This window comes from Panthera onca, chromosome E2 (assembly GCF_046562875.1).
Source record: "Panthera onca isolate mPanOnc1 chromosome E2, mPanOnc1 haplotype 2, whole genome shotgun sequence".
Taxonomy (NCBI): domain Eukaryota; kingdom Metazoa; phylum Chordata; class Mammalia; order Carnivora; family Felidae; genus Panthera; species Panthera onca.
Genome location: NC_138353.1, coordinates 12,477,731 through 12,495,494, shown reverse-complemented (window position 1 = coordinate 12,495,494; position 17,764 = coordinate 12,477,731). Strand labels below are relative to the sequence as shown.

General features: G+C 56.1%; 2 protein-coding genes and 1 long non-coding RNA gene across 3 annotated transcripts; 2 read left to right on the top strand and 1 right to left on the bottom strand.

Annotated features, from left to right (window-relative positions):
* Nucleotides 1-5,575: 5,575 nt before the first annotated feature.
* On the bottom strand, nt 5,576-9,744 carry LOC132690657 (uncharacterized). The gene is made up of 3 exons (XR_009615455.2): nt 8,566-9,744; nt 6,710-6,836; nt 5,576-5,805 (listed from the first exon to the last, which is right to left on the bottom strand). It is a non-coding gene; the product is annotated as an uncharacterized LOC132690657 (long non-coding RNA).
* A 93-nt stretch (nt 9,745-9,837) lies between these two features.
* IRGC (immunity related GTPase cinema) lies at nt 9,838-13,006 on the top strand. The gene is made up of 2 exons (XM_060651365.3): nt 9,838-9,933; nt 11,435-13,006. The coding sequence occupies exon 2, from the start codon at nt 11,539-11,541 to the stop codon at nt 12,931-12,933; it is 1,395 nt and encodes a 464-aa protein (XP_060507348.2). The 5' UTR covers nt 9,838-9,933; nt 11,435-11,538; the 3' UTR covers nt 12,934-13,006.
* Nucleotides 13,007-13,502: 496 nt separating this feature from the next.
* On the top strand, nt 13,503-17,505 carry LOC132690653 (interferon-inducible GTPase 5-like). The gene is made up of 3 exons (XM_060651368.3): nt 13,503-13,541; nt 15,500-16,139; nt 16,747-17,505. The coding sequence occupies exons 2-3, from the start codon at nt 15,536-15,538 to the stop codon at nt 17,388-17,390; spliced, it is 1,248 nt and encodes a 415-aa protein (XP_060507351.3). The 5' UTR covers nt 13,503-13,541; nt 15,500-15,535; the 3' UTR covers nt 17,391-17,505.
* Nucleotides 17,506-17,764: the final 259 nt, after the last annotated feature.

Sequence of the window (17,764 nt, the reverse complement as noted above, 5' to 3'; positions counted from 1 at the left end):
AGGATCCATCAACCCTACCCGCAGGTGACATGCCGCGAGAACGGGAAGTAAACTGTGGTGCTGTCGCAAGCCACCAAGAGGTCGGGCTGTTTGTTGCTGTGGCATCAGCTGGCCCATTCTGATTAGTATAGAGATCACAAAGGGAACTGAAGGCCCCACGTGGGGCCAGAGTTCCCACGTCTAGGGAACCCAAACCGCTGCCCTAGATGGGGTAGTGGTTAAGATCTCTGGACTCAGACCCGGGTTCGTAGGGTAACTTTGCAAGTTCTCTGTGGTGCGACCTTGGAAAAGTCTCGTAACCTCTCTGAGCTTCATGTTCCCATTTGGCATAGGGAGATATTAGTAGGTTGACCTCCCGGGGTGCCTGGATGGCTAAGTCACTTAAGCTTCTGACTCTTGGTTTCGGCTTAGGTCATGATCTCATGAATCGTGGGTTCGAGCCCCACGTGGGGCTCCTAGCCTGCTTGGAATTCTCTCTCTCTCTCTCTCTCTCTCTCAAAATGAATAAATAGGTGCAACTGGGTGACTCAGTTGGTTAAGCTTCCCACTTCGGCTCAGGTCATGATCTCACAGTTTGTGGGTTCAAGCCCCACATCGGTCTCTGTGCCAACAGCTCAGAGCCTGGAGCCTGCTTCAGATTCTATGTCTTTCTCTCTCTCTGCCCCTCCCCCACTCGTGCCCTGTCTCTCTCTCTCTCTCTCTCTCTCTCTCTCTCTCTCTCAAAAATAAATAAACACACAAAAAATCAAAATGAATAAATAAACTTAAAAAGAAATAGTTTGACCTCCCATTGTCATAAGGTGTGCAAAGCATAAGGCTTGGCATGTCCTAAACTTTCAAAAGCTGGAAGCAGTCGTCTCCTAGGGTGTTAATCATCATGACAGCTGTCCTATTATTTACCCATATTGTGTAAAAGAGGAAACTGAGGCTCGCAGGAGAAAGGAAGGACGGCTAGTAAGTGGCAGCTGTGGGATTTTAACCCACATCTGCCTGACTCTAGAGGATGAACTTTCCCCCCGTTAAACACTGGGGAAATACCAACACACACGCAAAAATAGAGGAAATAGTATAATGAACCTTCAAGTATCTACCCCCCTGCCTCCACAGCCCCTGTGTCAAAAATTATCCACATTCTGCCAATTATCTCTTCTTTCCCTTCCTCTTCCTCCTTCCCTCCCTCCCTCCCTCCTCTCCTCCGTATCTTCCTTTCCTCCTCTTCCCTCCATCTGTCTTCTCTTCTTCCCCCCCTTCCTTCCTCCTCCCCCCTCCTCCCTTCCTTCTGCTTTGTGCTGAGTAGTTCTAAAACAAATCCCAGACATCACATTTCACCCAGAAATACTTCAGCGGGCCTCAGAGCCTGCACGCATAACCTCTGCAATACGTGTCCTTCCTGGGAGAGAGAATGGACTAGAATAGAGCAGCCGAGAGCTTCCCTGACCTGCCTCCATCCATTAGCAAAGGACCCCGGAATGTCCTCGGCCTCCAGGGGAGATCCCCCCCTCGCCCCCGCGGGGCTGTGGTATTCTTCTCAAGTCCTCACAGAAAAATCATATCAGAAGTGCCTCCTTCCATGCGCAGACGAGAGTCACAGCAAAGAGAGAGATGGCGGTCAAGAGTGTGGACTCCGGTACCAGTCTGTCTGGGTTCAAACACCGGCTTTGCCGGCTACTAGTTTTGTGACCTTGGGTGACGACCATACGTGCACAGAAGTCAGAGTTCAATACGAGTAAATAATAGCCTTTAAAAAAATGAGTATTTATTTTGAGAGGGGGCGGGAGGGGCAGAGAGAGAGAGAATCCCAAGCAGGCTTGCAGGGTCAGCACAGAGCCCGGCCTGGGGCTTGAACTCGTGAAACTGTGAGATCATGACCTAAGCCAAAACCAAGAGTCAGATGCTTAACCGACTGAGCCATCCAGCCACCCCTCCCTCCCGTGTCAAAAAACCCCCTTATATACCACAATACACATGTACGTGTGTGTATGTATGTACACATACACTGATATCTGATATCAACGTGTGCATATGTATGTATTTATATGTATTTATTTATACAATGTCTATATGGGGAATATTTGACTTTGGGGAATAACAGAAGGAGCTCCGTGAGGCTCTCACCATGAAATCCCGGGGAAGGGGGAGGTCTGTGGGGAGAGTCTACGGGGAAGAAAGGGGGAGAACAGAGAAAAGGAAAAGGGAAAAAATTCAAAGCGTGGACATTTGTAGCAAAATTACAGGTGTCATGTTCTGGGACGCCGGGGTGGCTCAGTCGGTTAAGTGTCTAACTTCAGCTCAGGTCATGGTCTCATGGTTTGTGAGTTCGGTTTGTGAGTTCGAGCCCCGCGTCGGGGGCTGAGCTGTCGGCACAGAGCCTGGAGCCTGCTTCGGAGTCTGTGTCTCCCTCTCCCTCCGTCCTCCACCACTCATGCTCTGTCTCTCTCAAAGATAAATAAACATTAAAAAAAAATTTTTTTTTAAAGGGAAAAGCAAGTACCGTGTTCAAGGTAGCGCTTGTCTCAGGAGAGGAAAGAGGAGTGAAAGGTGTGTGGTCAGGGAAGGGGCTGCTGGGGATTGTAGCTGTTTTGATGCTTTTTGTCCACTGAGCGCTAAGAGATGCTCCTTATACTCTATTTGTTTTTGTATGTTCTAAGTAATTTGTAACACATTAAAAAAACTTGAATAATATACTCACATTGGTGCCCGTAGAGGAAATCAGGAATGTACAATAGAATTAAACTCTCGGCCTGGCTAGCCACCCCTACCCCACCCCCACCCACCCTCCCCACCGACTCCAGGGTCATGGTCATCAGATAAGCATTTCCTGAGCACCTCTGTAGGCTCCCAGTTCAGCCGAGGTGGGTCATATCCTGGCCCCATCCCCTGGGCCTCCAATCTCACAGAAACATCATCTTCCTTCCTCGCCCCGCCCCGCCTCTGCCTCCACCCCACGTTTCTCTGCATCTGCACCTTAGAGCAGACATCCTCTAGACAGGAGGCCGTACTGGGTAGCAGGAAGAAAGGAGCTTTTGGGGCCAAACACACATCCGCGCTGTGTGACCCAAAGGGCGCTCCCCCTCCCCAGTGATAATAGTTAAAGGCTATTATTTGGGGCGCCTGGGTAGCTCAGTTGGTTGAGTCTCACTCTTGGTTTTGGCTCAGGTCATGATCTCATGGTTTGTGGGTTCGAGCCCTGGGTCGGGCTCTGCTCTGGCAGGCAGTGTAGAGTCCGCTTGGGATTTTCTGTCTCTGCCCTTCCTCTCCACAAAAGAAAGAGAGTGGCGGGGGGAGGGGGGGGCAGGCAGAGAGAGAGAGCAGGACAGAGGATCTGAAGCGGGTTCTGTGCTGACAGCAGAGAGCCTGATGTGGGGCTGGAACTCATGAACCATGAGATCATGACCTCAGCTGAAACCAAGAGGTGGACACTTAACAGATTGAGCCACCCAGGTGCCCCTAAAAAATGTCAGATGCATTTTAAAAGTTTGGATGATATATCCCTTCAATGCATTGAAAGACAATTCTAAAATATATAATGAAATGGAATAGAAAGTTAAAAATGAGGGGTGCCTGGGTGGCTCAGTCGGTTGAGCGCCGACTTCGGCTCAGGTCACGATCTCGCGGTCCGTGAGTTCGAGCCCCGCATCGGGCCCCTGTGCTGACAGCTCAGAGACCGGAGCCTGTTTCAGATTCTGTGTCTCCCTCTCTCTGACCCTCCCCCATTCATGCTCTGTCTCTCTCTGTCTCAAAAATGAATAAAAACATTAAAAAAAAATGAAAAAAAAAATGAAAAGACACGGTGAATAGGGGAGGGGTGGGAATTCAAGGAGCATCTTCCCCTGACTTTCTTGGTGTCACATTTACCCAGGTGAAGTCTCCTGGACATCCCTTCTCCCCGACAGACTCCAGGAAGCAGTCAGTTAAATCACTTCAGCCCTCAAACGTCTAGGAGATAGATTTTCAGGAGAAGGGATGTGGGACGGAGGGAACGAATGTATTTAATTCATTAATGGGTGTTGTCAGCCTGGCCTCAAGTGTTTCCTCTTTAGCCTGACCTCATGAGGGCCACCTGATTCTCTCCTGCAAACAGACCTTGACTTCCCAGCCCTCCCCCTTTGCCTACCACCTTCAAGAAACAGCCCTGCCCTATCTCTCGGCTTCCGACCAATGCTGTGCTGAGCCATATCGGAGCCTGATGAAAAAGGCCCTGTATACTTGCTTTGGGTTCTTTTTTAATGGTCATTATTTTTCCAGAACACTAAAGTAGTTGAAAAAATATTAACAAAATATAAACGGAGTATATTAAAACTCATGATATTTTTAGTTAACGTATTTCTACCAAGACAGAATTTAACATAATTTTATTTCACTGTAAGTCAATTAAAACTTATTTATTTATTAAAAATTTTTTTTTTAACATTTATTTATTTTTGAGAGAGACAGAGCGCAAGTCGGGGAGGGAAAGAGAGAGAGAGGGAGACTCAGAATCCGGAGCAGGCTCCAGGCTCTGAGCTGTCAGCCCAGAGCCTGATGCAGGGCTTGAACTCACAGACGGCAAGATCCTGACCTGCGCCGAAGTCGGACGCTTAACCGACTGAGTCACCCAGGTGCCCCATAAAGCCATGTTTTAGGCCACTAAATGGCCAAGTGATTTGGGGGAGGGAGTGTGCTATTTTTGACAGAGTGGTCTGGTAAGGCCTGTCTGAGAAAGTGACATTGTATTTGAGCAGAGGTCTGAGTGAAGTAAGGAAACAAACCATGGAGACATCACAGGGAAGAGGGCATGGAAGTGCAAAGGTCCTGAGGCAGAACTGAGTCTAATGTGTCTGAGGGAGAATCACGGTGGCTGGTGTGGCTGGAGCAGACTGAGCAAGGAGAGAGTTCTAGGAGATGAGGTCTGTGAGGCAGTCAGGGCCCAGATCTCATGATAGACCACAGTGAGGATGTACACACCCATTACCCGGGAGGACGTCAAAGGCCTCCTGGGGGGGGGGGGGGTCATGAGAGGAGGCCAGGGATGAGGCAGGCATCCTTCTGCACTGAGTGACACAGTTTGGTCAGAACTAGGGCCAGGACTAAAGCCAACAAGTGAGACACTGGCCTTGGGTGCAAAATTTAAGGGAGTGTCAAAAAACTCAATTAGCGAGATAAATGATATTGTAATGTAATACTTTTTTCAAAAAACAGCAAAAAATCCATGATATTTCGATGAACAAGATACCAAAATTTTAAATAAAGACCAGCACCTGTGCTGAGCCATGTTGGTGCCTGAAGCAAAAGGGAAAACGGGCACCCCTGGCTTTGATGGAAAGGAACCCATCAACAATATTTTCAAAACCTGCATCTCGGCTTATCGCCTCTTCAACTGAGAGAATTTTCATGCTTGACAGTTTCTCTTGACCAAATGATGATGTTAAATAAGCTTTTATTGGGGCGCCTGGGTGGCTCAGTTGGTTAAGCGTCCGACTTCGGCTCAGGTCAGGATCTCATGGCTTGTGAGTTCGAGCCCTGCCCCGGGCTCTGTGCTGACTGCTCAGCTTCGGATTCTGTGTCTCCCCCCTTCTCTCTGCCCCTCCCCTGCTTGCTCTCCGTCTGTCTCTCAAAATATTTAAAAAAAAAACACAATGCTTTATTATTTCCCACAGGTCCGTGCGTTGGCTGAGCTCAGCTGTTTCTTCTGCTCCCATGGAGCTGGGGTCGCTCTCGTGGCTGCAGTCAGCTGGAGGTCAGTTAGGGCTTGAAGGTCCTAAGGTGGCTTCAGGCTCATCTCCACGGGGGTCTCTCCAGCAGGACCTCACCATGGTAGCTCGGGCTCTGAGAAGGAGAAAGCAGAAGTTGCCCCTTCTTAAGGCCTGAGCTTGGAAGTTCTAGAATGTCCCTTGTGCTACATACCATTGATCAGAGCAAGTCATGAGGCCAGCCCAGGTTCAAGGGGAGAGGACAGAGACTCCCGCTCTTGGTGGGAAGAGGGGCATGTGCCTCCAGGGACGGGAGAAATTGTCCACCAACCTTACAACTCGCTTTCTCGTTTTTATTTTTTTTCCTTCATACTATTTGACACGATCTTATTTTCGTTTATTATCTTTCATCGCTCACAAAATATAAGCTCCACGAGGGCAAGGGCCATCTGTGTGTCAGTTCCTACCGCTGTATCTAGCCAGTGTGTATTTGAACGAATGAATGAATCCCTGGGGACTAACTTCAGGTTTCCTCGGGTTCGTGGCGAATGGAGAGAAGGTGAAGGCCACGCGCGTGGACATCCCTCGGGAAGTGCTTCAGGTGTTCAGGAAGTGTGTGTGTATAGTGAGTGAACTTTCCCCAGAAAGCCTTCCCTGACACCTCCCCACCTCGAGCTGGGTCAGTCACCCCTTGGCTCTCACATTTGTCTGGGCAACTCCTTCCCTACTCTGCCCGCTGCGGGTCGTCACCGTCAGGAGAGGGGTCTGTGTCCCTCATGGATTCTGAGTCCCATGGGGACAAGGCCGGAGCTGTCTTTGGTCACTGCTGGGTTCTGAACATGGAACCTACTGGGTCCTTGGCACACAATAGGCATATGCCTCCCCGTAGGAAAGGACTGTGTCTGTCATTGCTGTGTTCCCAGCCTGGCAGGCACAGAATGGACACTCAGGAACCCCCTTCACTGATTCTCAGGGGTACTCCCCCCGCCCCCACGTTTTAGCAATGTTGACACCCGGAAGAGTCGCGGATGGCACCTTACCGTCACTGTCAGCCATCCCGGGGTCAGACTCTGCGGTTAGGAGGACAACTTAGCCACTCTGTTTCTCACGCACGAGCGATGCACGCGAGGGACACGCGGTACAAAAATCTGTATTTCCTAAGTATGCCTACAAAGAGTAAGCGTGGAATAAAAATTTTAAGAGCTACGGAAATGCCGTGTGATGCTTGTATCGGCAGCAAATTTTCCCTTTGTCGGTGGGACAGAAAATGGTGCCTGTGACAACCAGGGGCACCTTAGGTCTGATCATCTAGGGGACCCGTGGAAAGAGCGAATGCATGAATGTGTTCATCTCGTTTGTGTCTGTCTTCCTCTCTCCTCCAACCTCAGCTCCTGGGGTTTATGTCTGTCAGAGGATGTGGCGGGGGGGGGGCGGGGGGAACAGAATACTGGTCCCAGTTAAATGAGCTGCTTCATCCGACGGGTTTCACACAGCGCCTGGCACTTTGTAAACACTAAGTGAAAACACTCTGCCTTGTGTGTGATCACGTCAGCCTCCTCCAACAGCCTGTGAAGTGTCCTTCACACCTGTGGACCAGTCCCGGGACTGGCCGAGGGTCAGGTCTAAGCAAATGGTCGTGGAATGACCAAGTAACAGACTGCGTGAATTCCTGGTTGAACGAGAGCCCTCTGCCAATTCAGGGTCCTTGCACAGGGCCAGTCCTGTGGCCTGGGATGCAACTTCCTAGCAGGCTATCAGGCTCCCACCTCTCAGCTCAGGTGCCCTCTCTTCCAGGAAGCCCTCCCCGACTCCCAGGCTGGGTCAGGTATCCCCTTTGTGTTCCCACGGCCCTCCAGGGTCCCCCATCCTGGGCCTGGGTCCTCACTGTCTGTGGGTGGATGTGACTCCCGCATGGGCCTGTGAGCCCCTGAGGGCAGAGCCTGGGTCTGCCACACTTCTGGCTGGGCTCCCCGGATCAGGAGCAGGGGCCACATGAATGAGGGTCATGGATGGTGATGCGGGCTTTGGGGACGTGACCTGTGTGCGTGGTCTGCGTGCAGTTGTCTCTCCTGGTCTGCGGGTCTGTGTGTGCCTGAACGTGAGTCGGCTGAACCTTGCATTTGCCGGAGTTTAGCTTTTCTGTAATTTGAGAGTCTGTGTCTCTGCTTTCCTTCTTAGGCCGGGGGTGCAGGTCTGTGACTCTAGGGGAGGGGTCCGGGTCTGTGTGTCTGGTGTCTGGGAATGTCTGAAAAGATATTTTTGAAGTTTGCTCATTTATCTGGAGGGCGGTGGGGGGGGGGGGGGAGTGGGCAGAGAGAAGGAGAGAGAGAATCCCAAGCAGGATCCGCACTGTCAACGCAGAGCCGGACGCAGGGCTCGAACTCACGAACTATGAGATCACGACCTGAGCCGAGGTCAAGAGTCAGACGCTTAACTGACTGAGCCACCCAGGCTCCCTTGTCTGAAAATACTTTTTAATCTCCGGGTCTCTGGGTTCTTCTGTCAGTCACCAAGGGTGTGAGTGAGTCCATCAGCCGGTGGTCTGCATTTCTCTTTCTTTCTGTGGCTGAAGAATTCTGGACTGTGTGGTTGGCAAACCATTCTTTCCTTTTTTCTAAATAATTTTTTAAATGTTTACTTATTTTTGAGAGAGAGAGAGAGAGAGAGAGACAGAGCATGGGTGGGGGAGGGGCAGAGAGAGAGGGAGACACAGAATCCGAAGCAGGCTCCAGGCGCTAAGCTGTCAGCAGAGAGCCCGATGCGGGGCTCGAACTCATGAACCGTGAGATCATGACCTGAGCTAAAGTGGGAAGCTTAACTGACTGAGCCCCCTGGGTGCTCCAGACCATTCTTTCCTTGACTCTTGGTGTGGCCTTGAGCTGGTCTAGTCCCTTACCGGACATCCGTCTCCTCCTGAAGTTGTTTCCCCAGGTTCCTTTCCAGAACTGATCTTCAGATCCATCCTTGGGTAGGAGAGGCCTCTGGGGACACCCCAGGAAATGGGGGAGGGGAGGGCCCGTGGAACTAGGCCTGGGCGGAGAAGAGGCTTGGGGGGTGGATGGGGTGGACATGGTCCTAAAAGGACTTGAGAGCTGGGTGTGTGTGTGTGTGTGTGTGCGTGCACACGCTTGGATGCTGCGGAGATGGAGGCTGGCGTTTGGGGGAGCGGGGTGTCCCCCGGTGGCTGGGGTTCAGGGCGTCTTGGTCTCTAGACCTTCAGCCCCTTCCCTGTGTCTGTGTGTTTCCTCCTCTCTGTAACCTGTCTTTCCTTGGTTCTCTCTGACGTGGTGTCTCCTCCCTTCTGTCTTCTTGCCGGACTTTCCCTCCGATTTTTTTCTGGGGGGTCTCCTTCCACACCCCGACTCTCCCCACCTCGGGGGCCTTTGCCTCAGCCTCTCTTCTCATTCACATCACTCCCCACTTTGGCCTCCTGGTTTGTCACACTGCTGCCATCTTGGGCGGTGGGTGGTCGTGAGGAAGCAGGGGAGGGAGAGGGCAGAGAGGACCACGGCCTCACACGGAGTTGGCACTGAGCTGGGATTTGAAGGATGGGCTGTGCTGGGCACAGGAGAGGACAGTAAAGCTCTGGGGAGGCAGAGGCCGAGCCCAGGGGCCTGAATACCAGATACCGAATGGGGGTGTGGCGCTGCACCGCAGCTTGTGGGCGCCAGACCCGGCCAGGGCCAGGCAGAGGCATGCCGTGACCGTGACTGTGACCGTGGCCGTGGCTGTGACCGTGTGGGTGGTTTCAGACCTGGCCTCTCCCCGCGGCCAGCGCTGGCGAAGCTAAACCAGCACGCTCAGAGTGTGTGCGACACATCTCAGGGTGGCAGGTGACTGGATGGTGCCGAGAAGGGCACACGAATGATGAATGACATGTTTGGGAAACAGCCCCCTGGAAGGAGAAGAAACAGAGGGCAGGCGGTGAACAGGCTCAGGCTGCGGAGCTGGGACGTTGTGCCGAGGGTGATGGAGACAGCGGATGGGCTGTGAGCCTGTTGGTGTTAGAGAGAGCTCTCTGGGTCCCTTGTGGGGGACTGAGGGCCCAGTGTGACCGAGAAGGGGGCCCCAGCAGCAGCCAGGGGATGGGGACCCCGCCCTCTGACATCACTGTCGCCGCATTATTGCACTAGGGTTGGCTGGCCAATGAGCTGCTGCTTGCTATTATAATGGGTCCTAGCAACAGGTCTGACCTTGGGCTAACAGGGGAGGAGACCCCACCGGCGGGGAGAGTGTGAGGGGACAGGGAGAGCCTGCAGGGCAGGTGAGTCCCCTGAGGGCAGGGCTCTCTGGCTGGACTCTGTGGGGGAAGGGAGGAAGGGGTTTCCAGGCCCAACACCAGCTCTGTCAGCCCTAGTCCCACCCCAGGGGCCACCCTCCTCTCTGGTCCTGGCCACTGGGACCTGCCCCAGCATTTGCTCTCCTGTCCCTTACTTAGGGGGACAGGGTGCAGGGGCAGCGGGCATAGCGTGGGGGAAATGCCTACACCGGCTGGCAGGGGGTGGGTAGGACCTGGTGGGAACAATGTGGGGGGTGGACAGGGACAGCCCAGAAGACAGGCAAGGAGGCAAAGACGTGTGGCTGAAGACAGAGGGGGCCCTTCGGAGGCATGAGGGAGCCCAGGGACCTGGGTTTGAGTCCTGGCTGGGGACATCACTTGTGTAGTCCGAGCCTCGGTCCCTCTCTGTCTGATGGGGACGGCGATCCCTAGCGTGAACTTAGCTTAGCAACCAGGGCGGGGCGGGGTGTTCGATGAGAATGACTCCCAGCGTCTGGGCATTCGCCCACGGCAGGCTTCTCCCACCAGCTGAACCCAAGAACACTGGCCCAGGGCTAGATACATGGGCTCACGATCGATCGATCGTCACAGCAGCCCCATGAGGTGGCAAGGTTATCTTCCATGGTGCGGTTGCTGCCCCCTGAGGCTCAGAGAGGGCAGGGTATTGCTCAACGTCACACAGCTAGGAATATTAATCATGATAATCATGGAGTTGCTGCTGATAACAGACTGCCTGCTCTGTGCCAGACACTATTTCAAGGACTTTATATGTATCAACTCGCTTAAGTCTCAACAACCCAAGGAGGTGGTTTGCTATTATCATAGTCACAGCCTCCTCTTACGGATGAGGGGAGTAAGGCAGGCAGTTTCAAGTCACCTGCCCTGCATCACTCAGCGCGTATGTGGGGAGCCAGGATTTGACTCCGGGTCTGGCTCCAGGGTCTGGTACCCCTTCACCACCCCTTCCGGCTGCTCCCAACAGCGCTCCCTGCCCGGGCCCGGGTGCTGGGCTTCAGCCCCGCAAAATTTGCGGGGCCCGGTGCAAAATGAAAACACAGGGCCCCTGGTTCAAATATCATTAATCTCGGTCAGTGTCAGCAGAGTATTAAGCCAAGAGCCGGGCCTTCTAAGCCTGGGGCCCCATGTGGCTGCGTGGGTCCCGAGCTGCTGTCACACTGTTCCTGCTCTTAGGTTACCTTTGAAGGGTCCTGAGCACCTCAGGAGGTAAGTCAGTCACTGTGCCCTTTACGTGGAGAAGCAGGCTCAGAGAGCCACCTTATCCTGCCCCAGGTCACACAGCAAGTTAGTGGCAGGGATGGGATGTGAGCCTGGGCCCGTGAGACTCCAGACCGCCCTGCCTCGTGTCAAAAACGTACCCCAGGTTTTTGAGAAGGGGAGGGCTGTGAGGTGCCAGAGGGACTTCCCTTATACCTTCGTCTCTCTCTCTCTCTCTCTCTCTCTCTCTCTCTCCCTGCCCTGTGCCAAGGCCCAGGAGAAGCCAAGTGCTCCCTTCTACCCCCGCAGACACCGAGGACCACGCGCCCCCGTGACTCTCCCCCCATCCCCGCACCCTCTGAGCCGCTGGTCACCATGGCGACTTCGAGGTTGCCCGCGGTGCCCGGGGAGGAGGAGACCACCATCCTCATGGCCAAGGAAGAGCTGGAGGCCCTGCGCACCGCCTTCGAGTCGGGCGACATCCCCCAGGCGGCCTCTCGCCTCCGGGAGCTGCTGGCCTCCTCCGATAGCACTCGCCTGGAGGTGGGCGTCACGGGCGAGTCGGGCGCCGGCAAGTCGTCCCTCATCAACGCCCTCCGTGGCCTGGGGGCCGAGGACCCCGGCGCGGCCCTCACCGGCGTCGTGGAGACCACCGTGCAGCCTTCGCCCTACCCGCACCCACAGTTGCCCGACGTGACCCTGTGGGACCTGCCGGGGGCCGGCTCTCCGGGCTGCCCGGCTGACAGGTACCTGAAGCAGGTGGACTTCTGCCGCTATGACTTCTTCCTGCTGGTCTCCGCCCGCCGCTGCGGGGCCGTGGAGACCCGCCTGGCCTCCGAGATCCTGCGCCAGGGCAAGAAGTTCTACTTCGTGCGCACCAAGGTGGACGAGGACCTGGCGGCCACGCGCACCCAGCGGCCCTCGGGCTTCAGCGAGGCGACCGTCCTGCAGGAGATCCGCGACCACTGTGCCGAGCGGCTGCGGGCGGCCGGCGTCGCCGACCCCCGCATCTTCCTCGTGTCCAACCTCTCGCCGGCCCGCTACGACTTTCCGCTGTTCGTGTCCACCTGGGAGCACGACTTGCCGGCCCACCGGCGCCACGCCGGCCTGCTGTCGCTGCCGGACATCTCGCTGGAGGCGCTGCAGAAGAAGAAAGACATGCTCCAGGAGCAGGTGCTCAAGACGGCCCTGGTGTCGGGCGTCATCCAGGCCCTGCCCGTGCCGGGGCTGGCGGCCGCCTACGACGACGCTCTGCTTATCCGCTCGCTGCGCGGCTACCACCGCAGCTTCGGCCTAGATGACGACTCTCTGGCCAAGCTGGCCGAGCAGGTGGGCAAGCAGGCGGGCGACCTCCGCTCCGTCATCCGGTCCCCACTGGCCAACGAGGTCTCACCGGAAACTGTCCTGCGGCTCTACTCGCAGTCATCCGACGGCGCCATGCGGGTGGCCCGTGCCTTCGAGAGGGGCATCCCCGTGTTCGGGACGCTGGTGGCTGGGGGCATCAGCTTCGGCGCCGTCTACACCATGCTCCAGGGCTGCCTCAATGAGATGGCCGAGGACGCCCAGCGGGTCCGCATCAAGGCCCTGGAGGAGGACGAGCCCCAGGCTTCGGTCAGCCTAGAGGCGGCGGGTGACAACGGCGTGGAAAAGCGGGTGTCCGGGGAGGGAACCTGCGAGGAGGCCCCGCTCTCCACCCGCCGGAAGCTCGGCCTGCTCCTCAAGTATATCCTCGACAGCTGGAAGAAGCGCGACTTGTTGGAAGACAAGTGACCGCGCGGCCCCTGTCCCCTCGCCTCACCCACAAACCAAGCCTTGACAAAAACCAACCAACCAACCGACCGAAGCCGCTGTAGTGAAAATGAGCGCTGCGGTCGCTGAGGGGCGGACGTGGAGGGGGCCAGAGCTTGCCATCTTGGGAGGGCAGGGGAGGGGCGGTTTGGAGGGGCCCGAGGAGGCCTGGGCGCCCAAGGCCGAGAGGGATACACTGACCTGGAAGGGGGGAATGGAGCTGGGTGGGGAGAGCTTCAAGATCCGGATGGCGGGCCAAGGGCCCCTTGCCGGGATCTCTCTCCCTGGTCCCCTGGTAGCCAAGGGAGATCTGTGGGGCAACGGGACGTCCCGGCCTGGACCCAAGACCTGTGTCAACTGTCAACCTGTGCGGGTGACTTAGTGGGGACTGGACTGGCTATGGTACTTATTTTTGTTGCCATTCCTGTCCCTTTCAGAGAAGCCCAGTGTCCCAAAGGCCTCCTCTGGAGGGGGGGGTGGTGGGGCAGCCAATCAGTGCCCAGGTTGGGTACAATGGTGCCTAGCAACCCAGCTAAACAGGGTGGGGGGCTCGGAGCATCCCCAGCCAGCCCTGCTGCCAGTGAGTGATGGTGGGTGTCGGTGGCGGGGGGGAGGGGAGGTCCCACGGCCTCGGGCTGGCCTCCGCGTGGAGCCTGGGGTGGTAAGGCTGGTGGGCTCTTTCTCTGCCCGCCAAAGCAGGGAGGGGGGGCAGAGGGCGAATCCCGCCACCGAGAACGAGTCGTTTCGGAGGCTTGTGGGAATGTGTGTGGTGACGGGCTTTCTGGTGTGTGTGTGTGATTGGGAGGGGCCTTGGTAAGTCTCCGGGGGTGTGACACTGTGGGTCCGAGGTTGTGAACAGCCTGCTGACTGGGGTCACCTGCTGTCTCCGCGTGGGTGTGTGGGTGCACGGATGCTGGGGTTGTCCTGAAAGGCCATGGAACTGAGAGGGGGCGATGGCGGTAGGATTCCTGAGAGCTGCATGGGCTGCGGGTGACACAGGGCATGTGCAACACGTGGATGGGGTGAGGGCATCTGTTTCTGCCCAGGGGACCCTGTGAAACCAAACCCCCGGGCACTCCCTTACTCCCTGTTGGCTCTTCGGTAGGAATGCAAAAGTGAATCTGACACCCTCGCACAAGCCTAACCTCACATGCCCAGTCAAGCGTCACATGTGTTTAAAAGATTCGCACGCTACCTGGTTAGGGGCTTTGGACAGGACAAGGGCTGCCCCTAGGCTTCCTGTGGGCTTGAACAAGGGTCATGGATGGGGTCGGATTTAGGTGCGGAGAAAGGCAGTTTCCAGGAATTCACAAGAAGACCCCGGAGGCTGTGTATAAGGCCGGCGGCGAAGCGGGGACTGTCCTGCGGGGAGGTGGCCTCACCCCTAGGTGCTCACAAATACTGCCTGTGGGTATTCCCAGATCTGGTGATGATGATTCTAGCCTCATTTGGGGCCTCGAATTACCTTAAGCCTGGAAAACCATTCCGGACTAAGACGGGCGGCTTTCCCCTGGAGGGTTAACCAAAGGATTCTTCCCTTCCCGGGACGCCTTCCCATTGGCTGTGCCGGGACTACTCTGGGGTTCACATGGACTTTTCTGCGCCAAAGAGGGTGTGAGGGGTTATGGTAGGGAAATCCCAGACTCTCAGATACAAGGATAGACAGTCCATTGCAAACCTATTCTCAAAAATACCGCCCACATCCCGGTACCTGTGCACCCTCACACACCATCCTGAACACGGGACTCCCTGGCAGTGTGAGCATAGGGTGGTGGGGGCTGTATGGCAGAAGGATCAGAAGGAGCCGGTCCATGTCCTGGCTCTGGTGCAGGCTGGACAATCTAGTGACTGTTACCTCCCTGAGCCTCGGTTTCCCTCTCTGTAAAATGGGGACTTAGTGAAATTACGCATGTGGTTAGGACAGTGGCTGGCCCCGGGTAAACGTTAAATGAACACTAACTTCTACCAGCGACGATGAGGGTTCCAGCGCTTAATTACTGCCCTATATGGTTGATTGTAGTGCCCGGTGCATGGTAAATGCCACAAAAAGTAATTTAAGAATTTGAATTCTAGGAGCACCTGGCTGGCTAGGTCGGTGGAGCGTGCGACTCTTGATCTTAGGGTTGTGAGTTCGAGCCCCACGTTGGGTGTAGAGATTACTTGAAACTAAAATCTTAACAAAATAATGATCTTGAAGAAAAAAAAGAATTTAAATTCTAGGATCAGAGGGACCGATTCCTATTCCCAACACTCCATGCACTAGCCAGAGGTCTTGGGCAAACGATTTCTCCACTAGGTGCCAAATGTGGATAGTAAGGGAATCTCCTTTTCCGGCTGTTATGAGGATTTTATGAGATGCTCCAGGAGGAGAACCTGGCAGTGATGAATACGTGTTAACTGAAATAAAGCACTTAGCACAGGACCTGACATATGGTTGCACTCTCAGTACGATTGCTGGCAAGGCCTCAGATACTTTGGGCGTGCTGGGGGGTGTAGAGGAGAGAGGGCGGCCCCGAGTGAAAATATTCCCTTCCCTGCCCTGCCAAAGGTCATCGATCCTGAAGGCCTGGACGTCAGGTAGCCCATGGCGGGCAGAGTCTTCCAGTCAAGCCTCAGCCAGTCCAAGATACTGGAGCTATGGAGGGACACCAGTGCTCTGATGGGAGCCTTTGAGGCGGGGGGTCTGCCCGCAGTGGCCGCCAGGCTGCAGGCCACACTTCATTCGCTGGAGAATGCCAGGCTGGACATTGGCATCACTGGGGGCACAGGCTCAGGCAAGTCGACCTTTGTCAATGCCATCAGGGGGCTGGGAGACGAGGACCCCAACTCAGCCTGCACCGGCGTGGTGGAAATGACGGTGGACCCCACGCCGTACCCACACCCTAAGTACCCCAACATCGTCATCTGGGACCTGCCGGGCATAGGCACGTCCCGCTTCCCGACTGGTAGATACCTCCAGCGGGTGCTGCTGGAACGTTACGACTTCTTCATCATCATCACCTCAGACAGCTTCACCGCCCACCATGCCCAGCTGGCCTGCGAGATCCTGCAGCGGGGCAAACGCTTCTACCTCGTCCGCTCCAAGGTGGACGTGGACATTGCCGCCTCGCGGAGCCGGCGCCCCAGCACCTTCTCCGAGGAGGGAGTGCTCCGCCAGATCCGGGAAGACTGTGGGCGGCGGCTGAGGGGTGAGGTTCAGGCTCTGGAGGTGGGTGGATTCTGGAGGGTTTGCCGGCCCCCTCCCCTTCCTCTCCCAGCTGAGGCCCACAGTGGGAGAAGGGGTCATCCAATGTCGCGCTGCGTGACTGATCCGGGCCCCGCGGTGAAATAATGCTTACAGCTGCCATTCACTTCCTGAGAGTTGGCTCTTCCCGGTCACAGGTGACAGAGACCAATCACCTGCATTAAGGAAACAGGGCACGTTCTGGCGCGTGTGTTTGCCAAGTTAGAGCGGTGCAAAAGCTCTGCACCCACGGGATGCTGGCACCTGTGGCCGAGGGCAGCTGACATTTGTTAAGGGCTTATCGCGGGCCAGGCACCGTTTTCATGCGCTCCCTTCACAACATCCCTACGAGGCAGGTACAGTTATCCCCTTGTTTGGTTGGGTAACTTGCCCAAGGCCACACGGGTGGTGGGTAGCAAGGCTGGGGTCCGGACTCAGGCAGCCTGGCTCCAGGGCCAACTCTCGCGAGCCACGTGCTGTGCACTCACAGCAAGTGCTTGTGCCTCCGCGGCGGTCGGCACGCCATGGCCCGCTCCGGCGCAGGAACAGAGCGGCGCTCTTGTCTTCTGCAGCGGAGGGCCTGAAGGACCCCAAGGTCTTCCTGCTCTCCATGTTTGAGTTGGGCAAGTACGACTTCCACCTGCTGGAGGAGCTGATGGTGAAGGAACTGGAGAGTCACAAGCAGCACGCGTTTCTGCTGGCCGTGCCCAACGTCTCGAAGCCCATCCTAGAGAAGAAGGCAGCCTCGCTGCGGCAGCATATCTGGCTGGTGGCCACGGTGGCCTGTGGCGTCAACCCGAGCCCCGTGCCAGGCGTACGGGATGTGGCATGTGACCTGTACGTGCTCATCAGCTCCCTGGAGGGCTACCGCCACAGCCTCGGCCTCGACAAGGACTCCCTCGTCAGGCTGGCTGAGCAGACAGGCCAGCCCCTGCACAAGATCCTGGCGGCGGTGCAGGGCTGGAAGACCGAGGTCACTGAGGCACTGGTGGCGGAGCTACTGGGCCAGGCCTCCAGGGATGCCTCTGCTTTCACCCAGGAGCTCCTCGGCGTGCCCGTCCCAGGCGCCCTGGCCACCTGCGGCATCAGCTTCGCCACCATCTACCACATGCTCCGCACGGCTCTAGACGAGGTGGTCAAGGACGCCCGGAGAGTGCTGACCCAGGCCTTCCTCCACGACTCTGACCATGAGCTCCCAGATAAACGCAATCAGTAATCCCAGCCCTGAGCTCAGGCCAGCTGGAGGTGGCAGTGTAAGAGTGGGAGGACACAGGTTCCATCTGTCCCCAGGCCGGATGGTGTTGAGGAATGGAAAGAAACTCAAGCTCCAACCCTCCTGCGCCGTGTGCGGTCTTGTACTTTTGAGCCCCGGATCTTATGCCCTCTCTGGCCATTGCCCCCACCTTCCCTGCCTTGGACGCTCAAATCAACCAGCAGTCCCCCTGGGAAGCAGAGGGAGGGGGCGGGACATGGGACAGATAAGGTCTGACAAGGTGGGGAGGATCTCAGTTGCCTAGCTGAGAGGGCACTTAGGAAGGTGTTTGTGTAGTCAGGGCAGTGGGGCGAGGGGTTCAGAAGCATTTCCCTGAG